We start from the raw sequence: 18120 nt of genomic DNA, 5'->3' as shown, positions 1-18120 counted from the left end.
ATGTAAACTAATAAAGAACAATGTGTCAGTGTGTCTCATATCCTGAAGAATTTTAGAAAAGAACGTTGAATTTCACCAGAAAGGCATCATTAGTGAATTTCAACAGATGTTTCAGTCAAGTACTTGACAGAGGGAAAGAAGGATCGTGAGACCAAACAACAAGGGTTGAAAAAGGAGGGAGTATTGAAGTATATGCATAAAGCGGGGAGTAAGTTATTGGCCTGGGAAGACAAGGTTTCTGGTGCCAGTTTTTATTTAATCAACAAAGGTCATAGACCTGTCTGTTCTGTGTACTGTTCGCAGGCTGTCTGCTTTTCCACTTGTTTAGCAGGGTACCTGGGTTTGTGAATCAGCCCTGGATGGCCCTAGCTGACTAGCAGTGAAGGGAGGTAGAAAGAATAGGGTTTTGATGTGTGACCTCCAGACACACTCAAATGAAGCAATGATGGAAGTTTCCTTTATAGTTGGGACCAAGTGCTAGAATCTCAATTTGGGATTTATCACCATCAGTGAAGTTGATAACCCCAGGAGTCCCGCTGTCTCTCTTTACTGTTGTCACTTTGACAGCTAGATGTTTGGTTTCTGACAGTCCTTCACATCACACCAACATCTTCTAATTTTGAAAATTCTGTGATTTATTTTGCAGTCTTTGGAAATTTCTATTGCTAGTAATTGTATTTCCTCGCATGGGATTGACAGTTTTCTGTGAACACAGTGGCTTTTCATTGCAGTGCTGAATCGTTGTGAAATTTGCCTGAAGACCTTAATGGGGAATAAGGTTAAGCTAAATTTTATTTGCAGGAGAGATACCAATGCAAATAATTAAAGTGATAATTAAATCAGTAATTCCTTCTATACATAGCCAAGTTTGTACATGGTTCGGTTGCAGTAGCAATATCGTGTCTTACCTTTCTGTCCAGAGGCTGAAGTTTTCTTTTTACCTTGATTGTAATGCAGATGCAGATTTCAGAAGTGAGAGTGTGGGAAAATGTTCATCATAGAATGGAGGAAGCTGTAGCTGCTGGTAGATATTGGGGCCTGGAAGCAACAGGTGACCAAGGTAGGAGAAAGGTACTGAACAGGGAGTTTGATTCGTATCTTTGCTGTCAGGCAGAAAAGCCCAACTCTAGGGGTCCAAACAAGAAGCTGTCCTATTGAACCACTGGGGAGTCTTGAAAGATTTCAGTTATTTAACATCTGGATACTAACTCAGAAACATACAGATACCAATACCATCACATGTTTGTGATGAAAATGTAGTGGGAATTCACATCCACCTGTAACATGGGTAGGATGTTGTTATAAATTATTTTGGTACTCCTCAGTTTTAGTTTCTGCATTAATAAAATGACGGAACTGAATTAGAATGAGACAGTCTTCAAGGTTTCCTGCGGCCCTGTCTAGGACTGTACAGTGGAACTTTACGTACTACTTTGGGGAAGACGCGTTTCTTTGGTGGCCTACAAATAAAAACTGTGTGGAACAACGCCATTTATTATATGTGATAATTCTGTGTGGTCACATATGATTTATATTAGTAGTTTCAAGATGTGCTATTGTACAGTATCTCATTTGACGATCTCGTTGAGATGATGAAATAGGTCAGGAAGGGATTATGTTCATTTTGCTGATGAAATGAAACCATTATGGTTAATATCTTGAGTAGTTATTGAAATCTGATGGTCTCATTAACATTTGGGATGCTAGCCACCAAGGATAAAATCCTGCCACTGAGGAGAAAAAACCTCAGGACAAAAAGCTGTCAGGACAACTTTCTCACCTTCAGCTATCTAGCAGATTTACATATGCTCCAAGTTCTGACTCAGATGGCCTGTGAAGCTTTTCTTGATATCCCTTCTACCTTGGCAGAGTTGAAGCACTTTGATCATTGTCCTCCGGACCCTGGATTTTAGTGCTCCATTTAATCCACCCTGCTGAGCTCCTGCAGTCCAGATACTTGTCTTATTCATCCCTACACCCTGCAGCCTGCGCAGTACCTGGCAGATAGATAGATATGCTCAGTGAGAAGTTGCAGAATGAAAGAGTCGAGTTGGTGGGCTGGTGTTAAAGGATGCTGCAGAGGAGGGTGTGAAACCTGGGCTCTGGAGTGGGAAGAAGACATCATTGTACACCTTTTTTAGATAGAAATTTTGCCCTGTATGTGCGTTTAAAAATTAACAACAGCCTAATTAAAAAAGAGAGGTAGCTAGGGGTCAGATCTATCTATTCATAAAATAAATTTGAATTAAAAAAATGAGAATTAAAGCTCATGAATTGATGGAAATTTTTAAATTATTTTATTTTTTCTCTGAACTGTCATCATATATGTCAACTCTAAACATCATATATGTTTAACAGCAATCTTGTATTCAGTCTCAACTCTGATTTAGAGTAGTAAAATAGAATTTTAAAATTCTGTCAAGAAATAAACCCTAATCTGGTTAAGCTTTATGTTAAGTGAAGTTTATATTTGTCCAGTGACCTATTCTTGTTGAAAGACACTTGTTCAGAGAAGCCCTTTAGCCCTAATTTTCTCAAACTTGCCATAAGTAGTAACCCCTTTAAAAGGAAACATGCAGGATGTATTTTTCATGTTACTTAAATTGTATAGCTGTGAAACTAGATAAAAAATTTTTTATTGTTTTTGGCTCATTTATAACTATAAACCAAGACTGCAAATTAAATACAAAGACAACTATGAAACTAACAAATTTCAAGTTAATAGTTATTCGGTGAGACAGGTGATGTTTAGGTTTCACAATAGAAAAAAATAGCCTCAGGTCTCATGCCATTTTAAATCTGTTTCTCTATTTTCACTTGAGTGATACTAAAAGCTGCAAGTATCCATTCTCTGTAAGTAATGTTGTGCAAGGTGCTATTAATGACTTTAAGGCTTTGTTCTTAAGTTCGGGATAATCAGACCTCATGTCTGACCAAAACACTTGCCAGCAAACATTCCTTAAATACCGGTTTTAATGAGATGTCAGCTGTGGTGTTCACTCGGAGATGAGGTTAACATGATGACATTACTGAAGTCTTTATTAAATGGTTCTCTATACCAGCTCATGCTGGAAGTGAGAATGGAAAAATGTCATTGGGTACTTCCATCCACATTTATTTCTAATGAACTTTTGCAATTGTGCTACAAAGATAGGACCCGTGTAATACTTGCAGCATATATATATGGTATTAGCTGTTAGACTGTTTGTTGGCTTTTGACGATGCCTGTATTGTCATATGCTTTGATGATTCTAGTTTCCTGTACAGTATTTTTCACTGTTGGTTACAGTTACAGTGAGACCTTTCCTTGCACAGTGTGCCATGAGAAACGTTTGGCCTGAGGGAGATCTTAATACAACCAAAGAAGTATCAGTGAAAGACAGCCTACTGACAGTACTTGTTTAGATTGTGGTTACTTATGATCCAGAATTTTTATCATTCATTTTAGATTATCTTTTATTTTATTTTTATTTTTTTTTTAATTTTTTTTTTAACGTTTATTTATTTTTGAGATGGAGAAAAACAGAGCATGAACGGGGGAGGGTCAGAGAGAGGGAGACACAGAATCGGAAGCAGGCTCCAGGCTCTGAGCTGTCAGCACAGAGCCCGACGCGGGGCTCGAACTCACGGACCGCGAGATCATGACCTGAGCCGAAGTCGGACGCTCAATTGACTGAGCCACCCAGGCGCCCCTAGATTATCTTTTAAATGAAAGCATTAAAAATTTTTTTGTACACAATTTGTAGACTCCCCTTTTCCTCCCAACATACTTGGGACCTCTGGTTTGGGAAATACTGCGTCAGCATGTATTTTTGTGATCACCATCTAAGAGTCCAGGATTAAATGGTGGGAAAACAAATTTTAAAAAACTTGGCCCTTCTTAATGTAATGAGAGACCCTTTAACAGCAAACTATAAATAGAGTGATTTGTTCGATCTGACAAGTCTTAAAGGTCCACAAAGAAGACTAGGAAACGTATCATAAGGACCCACCCAGTTATCTTAAGGGTGAGGAAGAGTTTAGAGCATATCATGGAAAAGATCTTGTTTGAATAGGGTCTTAAAGGATGAGAGGTGGGTTTAAATGAAGCAGAAAGATAGTATGTGTGAAGACCATGGCCATGAAAGACATGATGGTGGGAAATGTGTGGCCTTAGATGGCATTTGCAAAGGGAGCTGTAAGTTGGAATCCAAAAGTAAAAGTCTTGTTAGGCCAAGCATGTAGGTCTCATTTCATATATGCTAAGAGAGAGGATGAAGATCTTAGAATTGAGAGAGTATTCATGGCAGTATTTTTTATACATAGCAATTACACACTGTATCGTAGCGTTCGCCTTCTGTAGGCCTTGGAGCTCTTCAGGTGCTGGAACCATAAGTTAGTCTTGGTACACTAAGCTTTTGGTAGAGTAACTGATAAAACTAATGGTTAGACAGTATTGGTCGATTGACTCACCATGAGTACAGAGGATTCAGGAGAGAATGATGACAGTCTCCTATGGTGGTGGTTGTGATCTTTTGTGGGTGACAGACTCCTTTGTGATTCTGCTGAAAGCAACAAACCTTGAAAGCCATATATTTGACCTGCAGTTTCATGGCATTCATGTATCCCTGAAACCAGTCCATGGATTTTTTAGTCAGAATCCCTCCTTAGGAAATTATACCCGGGGAACCTATAATCACTGTGAATAACTGTCTCTTTTAATAATCTTTAAGTATTAGACTATGGACTATGACTGTGTCTTTTTTAATACTCTTTTTGAGTTCTTGTGTTTGGGAGGAGTTAATTCAAATAGCTGAACTATTTAAGAAGAAGAAAGACCAATTTTTTTTTTTTTTTTTTTTTTTTTTATGACGACTAAGGTAAAACATTGCTGGTCTGTAAAGGTAGTAAGTATATTAGTTAAGCCAGCAACCAAGAAGCACTTGATTGAGGCAATCCTGACATTCCTGAGTTTGGTTTTAGCAAGTGAGTTGAGGTCCCCAAGACCACCCTTAGGCCCAGTGATTTGCTAGGACTAACAAGACTCAGAAAAGCTGTTGTACTCATGGTTATGGCTTATTACAGTGGAAAAGATACATATTAAAATCCTCAAAAGGAAAAGGCACATGGGGCAAATCCCAGGAGCAACCAGGTGCCAGCTTCCAGGTGTGCTGGCCCAGTGCAGTGGCACAGGTGCACTCACTCCATAGCTCAGCATCACTGTGACAGCACGTGCAGAGTGTTGCAGCTTGGCAAGCTCAGTGGAGCCTTGGTGTCCAGAGTTTTTATTGGGTCTCAGTCACACAGGTTTGCAGTGTTTGTATCAGGGAGAATGTGCCAAGGGCTCAGAGCTTATTGCCTAGGGACTAGCCAAGGGCCAGTCCTAAACAGGCCTTTCTTGGGAATATGCAACATTTGAGCATCACAAGCCTGTTGAGTTCTCCTTTCCTGCACAGTAAGCTGTTCAGAGAGTTAGCTTTCTTCTGGCCTGCCTGTCTAGCTATTCTTTTTTTAGATATGCTGTTTCTGTGGACCTCCTTGGTCTCATCATAGGTAGCCATTCTGTGTACTACATATCTGGACTGTAACGTTTTCCTCTCCAACGAGTAATTGGGAAGTTTGTTTGGACCTAAGGACATAACTGTGTTTTGCAGTTTTATGAGTTTGTAGTGAAATCTAAGTGCCCATTCTATCATTCATTTAACAAAAGTGGTTTTTTTTTTTTAATTTTTTAATGTTTATTTTTGAGAGAGAGAGAGAGAGAGAGAGAGAGGGACATAGTGCCCGCAGGGGAGGGGCAGAGAGAGAGGGAGACACAGAATCTGAAGCAGGCTCCAGGCTCCAAGCTGTCAGCACAGAGCCCAATGCAGGGCTCGAACTCACAAACTGCGAGATCATGACCTGAGCCAAAGTCGGACGCTTAACCGACTGAGCCACCCACGCACCCCTAACAAAAGTTTTTTGAATGTTGGTATGTAACAGGCCTGCTAGACATGGATTTACAGAAATAATTAATATGGATCTCTGCCTGCAATGTGCTTATAGTTTCATAGGGGAGAGAAAAAATATAGCAATCCTGTTAATGTGTGCTTTGGGAAGCACTTAACCTCATTGGAGACCATGGTGGAAGGTCTGTGTCTGTTTGTAGGGGAAGGTGTTGGTAATTACGGGAAGACTTCCCTGAAGGAGTCACTTCTCCAGTTAAGCCATAAAGATCAAAAGATACAACTGGGCATGTTGCTAGTGTTTCTCCAGTCTATGATTGCCTTAACTGGTGCAGTCTCCTTGGCTTACTGAGCAAGCACCCTAATCCTAGCTAGAAGATACATGCCTTTCTCAGGGTTTGCACAAGAGGAAAGAGAAATACAAATCTATTTCCATTACTCCATTACCATAAATCCACCCAAATGACATTTCCAACCTCTAGTGAAGTAGGTAGTTGTATTTTCACATATTGCTTCCAGGTGGGGGAATATGTGAATACATAGCTTTGGGCTGATAAGAATAACCATTAAAAATTTACATGTACTGTGTTTCAAATGGGAGAGGCTTACCTTGATGAAATTACTTGTAAGAATTTTTCTGTACTTGTAAACCAAAAAGTTTTAGAAAAAAACCTCGGTCCCGATTTTATCACATTTGACTCCTATGTATGTGTGCTTCTCAACAGAATTTGGAACTTCTGAGAGAAATAAGCATTTTATTTTTTGAACAGTGCAAAGAAATTGTATTATAATAGGATCAGGAATGTATTATTTTAGTGAATACGGGATAACTTCATATTGTGAACCTTGAGAATTTTTTCTAATAGAATCTTCTCTTTTCCCAGCATTACAGTGTTTCTGCCACCTTTGTACAAAAGACAATTTTACTTGTGTGACAGATGGGCTCTGCTTTGTCTCTGTCACAGAGACCACAGACAAAGTTATACACAATAGCATGTGTATAGCTGAAATTGACCTAATTCCCCGAGACAGGCCGTTTGTGTGTGCACCGTCTTCAAAAACCGGCTCTGTCACTACAACGTATTGCTGCAATCAGGACCACTGCAATAAAATAGAACTCCCGACTGTTGGTAAGTGGTTGTGTAAGACTTTTCTCTAATACTGCAAGAAAAGCTGATTCTGACCCAGGTTTTAGAACTAAAACCTTGCTCTGTGGAGAGGCAAGAAGGAACTTGTCCATAGTTGTAGAGTTATAGGAGTAGCCAAGATCCTGCCTGCTGGGTGTGTGTTGTTGGAGAACGTGGTTCCAATAATAGACTTTCTCTGAGGTCTGTTATGCCTAAAAGGCCATCCTCTTCAAGGCGGATTCTGACAGGGCTGCTGCAGCAGTACATCCTCAGAGTGTCCCTGCTTTGTCCTCAGAGTGGCCTTCTCTTCCTTGTATGATGCCCCAGCCTTTTAAAGCAGTCGGTAATGGGCAGGAATTGAGTGCAGCACTAAACAGTCCAGATGCCTTCATTTTGTAATTTAACTTTGCTTTATGATCTTTATATACAAATCATTATATATGATTTCAGGGCTTTTGGTCCTTCACCATAGTTTACGTTTAACAGTGTTCTGGCCGAGCCAGGAATTTGAAGGCTTCATAAATTCTTAGAATTAGATTAATGTTCAGGTTCTGGTTTAAGATGTTAGCCTGAGCACATGTATTTAACTCCTTCCATCACTTCCTCAAATCCTGAATTTCTACAGTGGCAATATAGAATATTCAATATAAAAGTGGGGGAAACCTGTATTCATGCTAGCAGAATTAATGGAAGAATACCAGCCTCATGCCTATATTTGTGAGAAACTTCTATAATTTGTAGTGCAGATAGCATCAGCCTAGTGAAGAATTGACTACCCAGATGAAGAGAAGTACATGAAAGCACCTTTTACAGAATCCCACCTAACCTTACACTGAGGCACTCGGGTGAGGAGGTTACAGGAGGAAATGCCCTATCCTTCTTTAGGAAGCACCTGCTTTCATTGGTCACGGAGGCAACCACAGTGCTCCCTCTCCACTCCGAGTTGGTCCAGGCATCGTGCTAATTAGAGTAGGAAGCACTGCTGTGGCCCAGCAGAAAAGGGCCAGCCCCACAGGTTACAGAGCGAGGCAGTCCTGCACTTCATTCAAGTGATAACAGCAAAGTAAAACCAGACCTTTCAGCATGGTGGGGAAGCTCCCCATGGCAAGTTTCTATCAGACTGATTTTTCTGACTTCTGTTTAGGCATCTGCAATTCTAAAATGACAAAGAAAAATTATAATTCCACAATTTCCCATTTCCATTTGGCTTGAAATATCTAAATGAAGACTCATAAAGCGTTGTGAAGAACTCACTTCATTTCTAATGCTCAACATACATAAATCCCTCATTCCCAGGTGTCTGATAAGCAAACAGCAAAAAAATAAAAATAAAAAAAAAATTTTACCAAATGAAAAGATTCAGTGGTTCAGAAGTGAACTGAACTGGATTAATCAATCCTATGAAAAAGACTTACCTCATGATAGGGAAGAACTCCCAGAAAGTCTAAAGTCCATTTTCAGTTAAAGATCACTTTTATTTTATTTATTTATTTAGTTAGTTAGTTATTTATTTAGTTATTTATTTATTTATTAATGTTTATTTATTTTTGACAAAGAGAGAGCAGGGGAGGGGCAGAAAGAGAGGGAGACATAGAATCCAAAGCAGGCTCCAGGCTCTGAGCTGTTAGCACAGAGCCTGATGCGGGGCTGGAACTCACAAACCGTAAGATCATGACCTGAGCCGAAGTCGGACGTTTAACTGACTGAGCCACCCAGGCGCCCCGAAAGATCACTTTTAGATGAAAAGCTCAACTGATGAATTATTTTTAAAAATGCAGTATTGAGAGTGAATAGCAGACTGGATACTAATATTTTATAGTTAAGTGTGATACAAGCTTAAGGCAAGATAAGCTTGAGAAATTGTGTTATAATTCAAGGAGAAAAGAGGGTGAGCAAATTAAGAGCTATAGAGGATAAATCTAGGTGATCCAATACACTTACTACAAAAATTCCAGAAAATGACAAATGAGCAGACAGAAGAGAAGAATGTTATGCAAAATTAATGAAAAAATACGTAATGAAATACATATAATAAAATGTCAGTTTCAAGAATGAAGAAAAAAATTGCTTATGCATTCGGCACAAGTGAACACTGATTACCTCTAAAAAGAAGAAAAAGTTCAGATTTTCTGCTTTTTTAAATATCAGAAGTTAATGGAACATCATATATTAATTGTTACCTAAAATTCCTTAGGTCTGCCAAGATTTTCTATGTATAAAAACAACAGCCATTTTTAGATAATAAGTATTCAGTGTATGAGAACCCATGTGCTCTTCTTAAAAGAAATTATAAGAATTAGGATTCTATCATAAGACATCAATCCAAGTAAAGATCTCAAGAATGGGAAAGTTGTGATATGAAAGAAATGGTTCTGAGCAGTGAACCAGCAAGGCTCAGGATTAATGCCAATGTAATTAATGTGTTTCTGAAATAATGCAAAATGTTAGTTATTAAGAGATTATAAGAATATAAATGATCTTGAAATAAAAGTCCAAGTGGTAAATGTCTGACTCTTGATTTTGGCTCAAGTCATGATCTCTTGGTTAGTGAGATCAAGCCCCATGTTGGGCTCTGAGCAGACAGTGCCCAGCCTGCTTGGGATTCTCTCTCTCTCTCTCTCTCTCTCTCTCTCTCTCTCTCTCTCTCTCTCTCTTTCTCTCTTTTTCTCTTTGCCCCTCTCCCACTTATGAGAGCATGGGCACACTCCAATAAACTTTAAAAAATAAAAATTAAAAAAAGTACAAGTGGTTAACATAGACTAGGAAGTATATACATGTAAACTCTATTAACAAAGCAAAAGATATATTTTACATTTAAAAAAATGGATGGAAGGGTGTCTGGCTGGCTCAGTTGGAAGAGCATATGACTCTTGGTCTCAGGGTCCTGAGTTCGAGCCCCATGTGGGGTGTAGAGATTAAGTAAATAAAAACTTACAAAAATGGATAGAGATAGATATATATACACAGACATATACTAAAATGTGAATTGTGTGGGGCTAGTAAGGCTAAAGAAAATTTTTTTTCATTTTACTTTTGCTCATCTATATTTATACTTTTTTTTTTTGCCTGCCATTTGTATATATTATTGGCCTTGGAATAAGAAGACAAGCCAAACTTCTTTAAAAAAAAAAAAAAGACTTAACACTTATGATGAGCACCGAGTAATGTATAAAATTGTTTAATCACTGTACTATGTACCCGAAATTAATATAACACTGTATGTTAACTATACTGGAATTAAAATTTAAAAACTTGATTTAAAAAAAGGACTTTTAAGACATTAATGGGAGTTTTTCCAGATTATTTTTTTTAATTTGTTTATTTACTTATTTTTGAGAGAGAGAGAGGAGGAGGAGGAGAGGCAGAGAGAAAGGGAGGAAGAAAATCCCAAGCAGGCCGTCAGCACAGAGTGTGGTGTGGGGCTCAATCCCACGAACTATGAGATCGTGACCTGAGCCGAAATCAAGAGTCAGATGCTTAAGTGACTGAGCCACCCAGGTGCCCCAGATCATTGGTTCTTTTATTAGTGACCTGAGAGTGACCAGAGAGTGATTAGTGACCTGAGAGTGATGTCCTGGAATGTTGGTGGTCACTGGCTTTATTTAGACGAGGCTGAAGAGCAGAAGAAGAGTAAGTGGATGTTGTCTGACCTGATGATCATGAAAGGGGGGCCAATGGGAGAAGACTAAATGATTTATTTGTTCTGGGTTTGAGCCCTATGAGCTGCTGGAATGAGGCTCTCTGACTAATGGGAGTAGTGGCCAAGTGCATGAAATGGGGAGGATTAGGAAATTGTGGATGCCACCTTCAGTGTTTTTGCTATTGTTGATGTTTATTTCATTTGAGGCCCTTTTTCAGGAAAGCCATCATCTGGCCTTGGTCCCGTCGAATTGGCAGCTGTCATTGCTGGACCAGTCTGCTTCGTCTGCATCTCACTCATGTTAATGGTTTATATCTGCCATAATCGTACTGTCATTCACCATCGAGTGCCAAACGAAGAGGATCCTTCCTTAGATCGTCCTTTTATTTCAGAGGGCACTACGTTGAAAGATTTAATTTATGATATGACAACATCAGGTTCTGGATCAGGTAACATACTTGTTTTTCCTTTTTCCTAAGAAGTCTTTTAAAGATGAAGTGTATTATTTATTAGTTGGCTAAGCCAATTGGCGTATTGTGTTTAAAACTTAAGATAGTGTAAATACTAATTCCAGCTTTAAGGCCAGTTAAGGTCTGCGGCTAATTCATCATAGATGAATTAGAATGTACTTTTAATGTTGAAGTAAGTTTGTAAGTCATCTTCATGTTTGTATAAATTTCAAAGCTTTCTCACCTTCTTATGACTCCCATGAGATAGAAAGAATAAGGACAATTAATTTCTTAGGAGTGAGGCTGAAGTTCATAGATGTTCAAATGATCTGTAGCTACCTACTCTATTCAGGATTGTTTACCAGCTTTATTTTGATGTTTGAAAGCAAACATGGCAGAAAATGTTTTTGGAATTTTTAAGGTTATTTGCTTTTTTAACATATGAAATTGCTGTCCTTAGCTCAGACCTAGTTTTTTTGTTAAACGAATTGGTTTTCTCACTTTAGGAAAATGTCTAACCACCTTGTTATTTAATATAGCTTTATGGATCCATGACCTCTGTGATGTTTGCTTTTCTCAGTTCCATTTGCTGATTCTTGTGGTTTCAGAAGTAGACTGGCTAATTGCCAGAATCATCTCTTGAAGTGGATTTTGGTATGGCAGTACTTCATGTTTAAACTGAAAGGGATTTATTTTTTCAGTTGCATGAGCTTGAAAAGACACTGAGAGAGGAAGACCCCTGTCCTCTATAATAGCATAATTTGACACTGGGCTAGGAATCAAGAGATCAAGATTCTGGTGCAAGTTTTGTCGTTGGTTGGCTCTCTGACCTTGGTTAAACCGTATTTCTTCTTTTGGGCTTCTATGTCCTCATCACAAATTTGGAGCAGATACTGAGAAACACTGTCTTTTGAAAAGTATAAATCAACTTCAGATAAAGCCTGGATTCATGGATAAAATGAAGATTTGAAAATATATATGATGAAAATTCCACTAATTTTATAATCAAGTAACTAAAGGAACATTAAAGCAGAAGTTGTGATTGGAGTAGGAATAGGACTGAAGCATGAAATCTCATCTGATACCAACAAAATTTCACACTGTGACAAATGTCTGTTTATTTTAAGGAAATGAATATAGATTTATATGCGTATCTGTTTATTCATTTAAGCACGAGGAAACCCGCTTCTTGGCCTGAAGTCTTCCATGGACTTTGGCCATATATATTCAGTAAGTGACTTGTGTCCATGACACTAGTACACACACAGGCTTGTGCTGCGACTCAGGTCTCTCAAGGCAGCCTGTAGGGACCTCTGAGATTGTTGTGAGCAGGGAGGCAGTGAGAGGTTCTACTGAGATAGAGCAGCCTTGGTACTGAAGTGTGATAGTCTTTGGGCCGGAGTGCTAAGAGGAATGGAGAGAGCTTGTTTTAAGGCTTCTCTGGGGTTTTCCACTGATTCTGAGTATAGTCCAGAGGGTTCCCAAGGAACATCTGGCTCATTCTAGAAGTCACCCTAGGCCAAAAAACTATGATAAGCAAAGACCAAAGTCACAGAAAATCAGAGTGGCTACAAATCATTTGGAATTCATTCCTTATTGCCATACTTCCTGCATAGCAGTAATGTATCAGGCCTCAAGGGGAATAAGCCCACCTAAAGCATTAGAAGAAGTTGCTGTCTGCATGGCAGCTGATTTCTGAATAAGAATACATTTATTAACCTTTTAAGATACAGACATGAAGTAAAGAATGAAATTCTTCTTTTTCCATTTTATCTGTATTTCTAGATACATCGGGAACTACAACTCTGCTGTCTGAAACTTTCTTTCTCTCCTTTTATGCTCCACCCTGCAAAAACTGGTCTACACTGTTTGCTAGCCCTGTGGCTTTGGGCAGTTAGCTGATGTCTCATGCCCAAGTTATTTTATCTTTAAAATGAAAGTAATGAACCCTGCCCTCTGCACGTCATTGGATTGTTGTGAGGTTCAAATGAGACAAGATGTTCTGATAAATTGTAGTTAGGTCCAAATGACAGGTGTTACTCTTATTGGAAAGGTATTTGGAAGAAGAATCTGACATGCAGTATAATTTGCTGCATTACAAAAAAAAACTTAGTTGAAGGCCTCCTTTCCCTGTCATAGTTCATTATGTGCTGAATAGCCTCCAAATTTATTGAGACAGAACCTATCTTATGTAGAATGATAGCAGAAAATGCCACTCGTTTACCTTCTATTCATTATAAAGCCTTAGTCTCATGCATGGGACTCATGACTGTGAGTAAAATGCCTTTACATAAAAGCCTTTTTAGCCCTTTCACTCACTGAGAAAAGATGAAACTAATCATTTCATGTTATGAATTCATATGTTCATTATTCAGTACCATGACCATAATGGAAGAAAGGCCTGATCTCTGTTTCTCAAAAACTGTGTCTTTAACTTGGAAACCGTGGGCAGCTCTACCCCTGAAGCTAGCCTGATCCCTGTTGCGTTTATCTGAATCACAGGCTGTATGTGGGCCCTTATTTAAGCTGTCATTAGATTGTAAACTATGTGTGAGCATGTGCATGTGTGCCAGTTTGGGGAAGAGAGTAAGTCTCTTAGGCCACTGTTCATTATGTCTTGTTCATGCTTATGGTCTCTTAGAATGTACGTGGTTGTTCCGGTCTCGTTTTTCTCGTTTGCTGCATGTGAAGCTGCTTGGACCCTGTCTGCATATTGATGTTTCTCACAAGCATTTCTAAGGATACAGAAGAGGAAAGCAGATAACATAGAGATTTGAGTTAGGCCTGTTTCTTTTTCTCTTTAGAAGAAAATTAATTACTTTTTAAAAATGCTCACTTATTCATACGGGTTGTGGTAACTAAATATAGATAATATGACAGATCTAGATTTGGTTTTGAATTTTAGTTTGGGATCTAGAATGCAGTGATGATGGGGAGACAAAAACTTTCCCCTTTCTTGACTGTATCATTTACATGAGGCCTGAATGTGTTAGACGTTTTCATCCTTCCCATTTGCAGTTCCCCTTTCTCTTGTACTCCTTGCCTTTTTTTTTTTTTTAAAGTTTATTTGTCTGTTTTGAGAGAGAGAGAGAGAGAGAGAGAGTAGGTGAGGGGCAGAGAGGAAAAGAGAGCATTGCAAGCAGGCTCCAAGCTCAGTGCAGAGCCTGATGCGGGACTCAGTCCCACAACTGTGAGATCACGACCTGAGCCGAAATCACAAGCCTGCCATTTAACCAACTAAGCCACCCAGGTGCCTATCCTTGCCTTTCTAACTCCCAGAGTCGCTTCATGAAGTTAACTCTTAAGTATACTTTATATCTTTAGACGTGTGACCCCAGTCAAAGGCTTTAAGAAAATCTTGTGAATTAGTATCTATACTAAATAACATAACTAAGAATTGATTATTCATAATATTAAAGAGCTCCTTGATTTAAATAAGAAATTTTCACAGATCTATTTTTAGCTAGCAGCCTCCTTACCAACAAAAACAATTGCTTATAATTAGACTGCTAACTACTTTGCAATAGGTGGGGAGGATAAAGAGCAAGGAGAGAAAAGGACCCATTTGAGAAACTTCTAGATGAAAAGAGGAAAAACTTTCTGGTCACTTTAAAGCAAAAACTTAATGTTCTGATTAATAAGCATTTTATACTAGGAAACCAAGAGAGCACATATTTTCATTAACTATCATTGGATTAATTTGGTCTACCAAGCAATTCTGAATATAGATTATAAATTACATAAATTTACGTGTATAGGTCATATAAATAAAATACAAGTGTAGAACATAGTTTATACTGGTATTTTTACTGTTAGGGTCAGTATAATTTAAGATGACATTTCCTTAGTCCATAGGGGATGTGATATTAAGTGAATTGGAATAGTTCCAAATACAGTGTTACTTAAATGTTGTAGATAGTGATAAATCCTTTTCTGTAAATGAGTGAGTGTGGCAGTATTTTAAAAATACATATTTTAGAGTAGGGCATGTTCAGATGGTGAAATAATGCCAATGTCCCATCACCAAGTTATAAGTTACTTGGCATCGTTCTTTAAGATACTAATGTTGCCTAGGCAGCCAGTTCCTAGCAAGTAAGTTGCTTGTCTTGAAATGATTCCTGTGATAATTTTTACTGATTTATTAAAACCAGTATGGATTGGGGCGCCTGGGTGGCTCAGTCGGTTAGGCGTCCGACTTCGGCTCAGGTCATGATCTCGCGGTCCGTGAGTTCAAGCCCCGCATTGGGCTCTGTGCTGACTGCTCAGAGCCTGGAGCCTATTTCAGATTCTGTGTCTCCCTCTCTCTCTGACGCTCCCCCGTTCATGCTCTGTCTCTCTCTGTCTCAAAAATAAATAAACGTTAAAAAAAAAAAACCAGTATGGATTGTACATACTGATTTTATGTTTCTTGTATTCACATACTTTTCTTCTCCCGTCAGTAAAACCATTACTACATTTATCCTTCTAAGATAAGATCTTTAAATTACTTCTCCTCGTTCCCCTCATGGGCCCTTTTCAGAAATTTTTAATAGTTCCTGTTTTATCCACAGCTCTCATTGGTCGTCTTGGGCTCAACATTCAGTACTCATCATACTCTTGTGGACAGCTTCCCTTCTCTTCCATTGCTTTACCATGTCCATCCCCGTCTGTGTGTCCAAGCTGGTTCTGTAAACATCCATTCATTTTCCTCTTCTACCTCTGCTTGAATATTCCTCCTACCTAAATTCTTAGCTCCTCTTATCCTTTGGTCCTATCCCTTCTGTAAAGGACAGTCAAAATTCAATTTAGTGTACAAAGTCTACCTGGACCCTCAAGCAGGAGTTTCTAGATTCTTATATTTATTATTTTCATTTTAAATATGAATTGTTGTTTTTGTAAATAAAGTCTGTGTCTCCCAGTGAGACTGTAAGCTCCTTAAAGATAGAGCTGTAAGAGTTATTCTGTTCCTGAGTCACTCTTTAATGCCTATGCTTATCTTTAGGTTTACCATTGCTCGTTCAGAGAACAATTGCAAGAACTATTGTGTTACAAGAAAGTATTGGCAAAGGTCGATTTGGAGAAGTTTGGCGGGGAAAATGGCGAGGAGAAGAAGTTGCTGTCAAAATATTCTCCTCTAGAGAAGAACGCTCGTGGTTCCGTGAGGCCGAGATTTATCAGACCGTAATGTTACGCCATGAAAACATCTTGGGATTTATAGCGGCAGACAATAAAGGTCAGTAACAGTTCCTTCTCCTTTGAGTAGAATGAAATCTACTTGAGCCTTTCCACAGATATGGCTACTAAACATTGTCAGATTGGGTGAGAAATCAATGTTTGCCATACAGATTAGACCCATTAAGTCAAATAGAATATATTAGAAGCCTTTAGAAACTGGAACTTCTTAAAGGTTTTCTTGACTCTTGACTACATGTTTCTAAATCTCTAATTGTTTTTATAAAATATAAGGAGCAATGTATATTTTTTAAAAGCGATGTTCTTTTTTTCTAGGCAGTTAGTTATTGAGTATAGTCATAACATAGAAAAAATTTTATAAACTCTGGTTGCTCAAAATTGAGATAGGATAGAGCCCAGAGATCTGTTTCCTTTAAATTTCCTCATGACTGTTAGGGCATTCTGATCTATAGTAATGACCGTGTTTATAGGAAGAGTGAAAATAACTGCTCAGTGTATTTTGTGTTTTAAATTGCCAGGGGCTGAGTAGCCTTTTAAATAAATAAAATAAACTCAGTTAAATAGAGAAATAGTTTGTCCAAGACCACCTTGCCTATCGGTGATCATTCGGACGCTTTCTTGCCTGTGGCACAGATCCGATGCCGCAGGAAGCAAAGAAGCCACGTCAGTGGAGAGGCAGAATGAGTGTGACTGCAAGCAGTGGCTTCAGAATGTCCTTCGCCTACTGTCTTGGCTTCAGTTACTACTGTCATGTCCACTGTTCCTGCTTCCGTAGCTTCATCAGAGACTTGTGTTAGAGGTCCTGTCATCCCAACCCAGAATCAGATGTATTTCCCAGCTTTCCTACTTTTAAAAAATGTTATCATTTTCTTGTTTAGATTGACCAGAACCATAGTCCTCTTTTTCATCCTCTCCCTTCCCATTTTCCTCAACAGTATTTCTTCAGAATATTAAGTGTTGATGATTTTTCCTTTTGCTTCTCTGTATTTTCAAACTTATTTGCAGTAAGCATTTATTACTTGGGTTGTTTTGATTTGTTTTTAGTTTTCAGTTATAGAAATTTTCCGGTATATAGAAAAGTGAAGTGAGTAGAGTATAATGAATGCCTGTCACTTAGCTTCAACAGTGATTGTTAGCTCATTGCCTCACATTTGATCTCTGATTCCACCTCCTGCCTCTGTCTGAATTATTTGAAGCCAAAGACATGATAATGGATCTTTTCTCTGTAAAAATTTTTAATTTTCATCTTTAGATTAAGGAATCTTTAATGAAACATGACCACACGACCATTGTCACTTTTTAAAATGTCATCAGGTATCTAGTCACTTTCAAATTTCTGCGGTTGTCTTTTTTTTTTTTTAAATAATTGGTCATTCACTTTACGAATAACTTGAGTTCACACATTGCACTTGTCACTTTGTGTCACTTTAGTCCACACAATGCGTTTGGTTGATAATTATCTTAGATTTAAAATTGCTTAAAACTTAAACTTAAAATTGCTATGTTCCCTCTTAATCTTTTTTTTCTTCATGCAGTTTATTTGTTGAAGAAACTGGACTGTTTGTCCTGTCTGGCTCATTCTGGACTCTGTTGATTGAGTTTCCATAGTATCTCAGAACTTGCTCCTTGTAGTTAGAATTAGAGACTGAATCTAATTACATTTTATTGGTTTCTTGGTGATATTGTATACCTTCCTGTATATTGTATACTTCCTATGTATCACATCAGGAGGCATATAATGTTTGATAATCTCTTGTTTGTGACTTAGGGGTAGTGATGGGTGTGATGGATGTGGGCAGTGATTTATC

At 38.3% G+C, this 18120-nt stretch overlaps 2 protein-coding genes across 5 annotated transcripts in view; one reads left to right on the top strand and one right to left on the bottom strand.

Moving 5' to 3' along the window:
* Positions 1-18120, top strand: part of TGFBR1 (transforming growth factor beta receptor 1) — a 57381-nt gene that overhangs the window by 21845 nt on the left and 17416 nt on the right. The window contains exons 2-5 of one of the 4 annotated variants that reach the window (XM_053204884.1): positions 958-1060; positions 6809-7054; positions 10898-11140; positions 16122-16352. In XM_053204884.1, the coding sequence (XP_053060859.1) occupies positions 958-1060; positions 6809-7054; positions 10898-11140; positions 16122-16352 (823 nt within the window). Of the gene's footprint in view, positions 1-957; positions 1061-6808; positions 7055-10897; positions 11141-16121; positions 16353-18120 lie in introns of those variants that run through there. The other 3 variants (XM_053204885.1, XM_027039538.2, XM_027039536.2) reach the window with 3 other exon arrangements.
* The window catches only part of ALG2 (ALG2 alpha-1,3/1,6-mannosyltransferase), a 78620-nt gene continuing 70155 nt past the window's right edge, over positions 9656-18120 (bottom strand). Inside the window, exon 3 of the transcript XR_008291077.1 lies at positions 9656-9699. The gene's annotated coding sequence lies outside the window, so the exon portion shown is untranslated. The remainder of the gene's footprint in view (positions 9700-18120) is intronic.

This window comes from Acinonyx jubatus, chromosome D4, assembly GCF_027475565.1.
Source record: "Acinonyx jubatus isolate Ajub_Pintada_27869175 chromosome D4, VMU_Ajub_asm_v1.0, whole genome shotgun sequence".
Classification (NCBI taxonomy): Eukaryota; Metazoa; Chordata; class Mammalia; order Carnivora; family Felidae; genus Acinonyx; species Acinonyx jubatus.
Note: the sequence above shows the minus strand (reverse complement) of the source record. Positions and strands in the feature narration are given on the sequence as shown.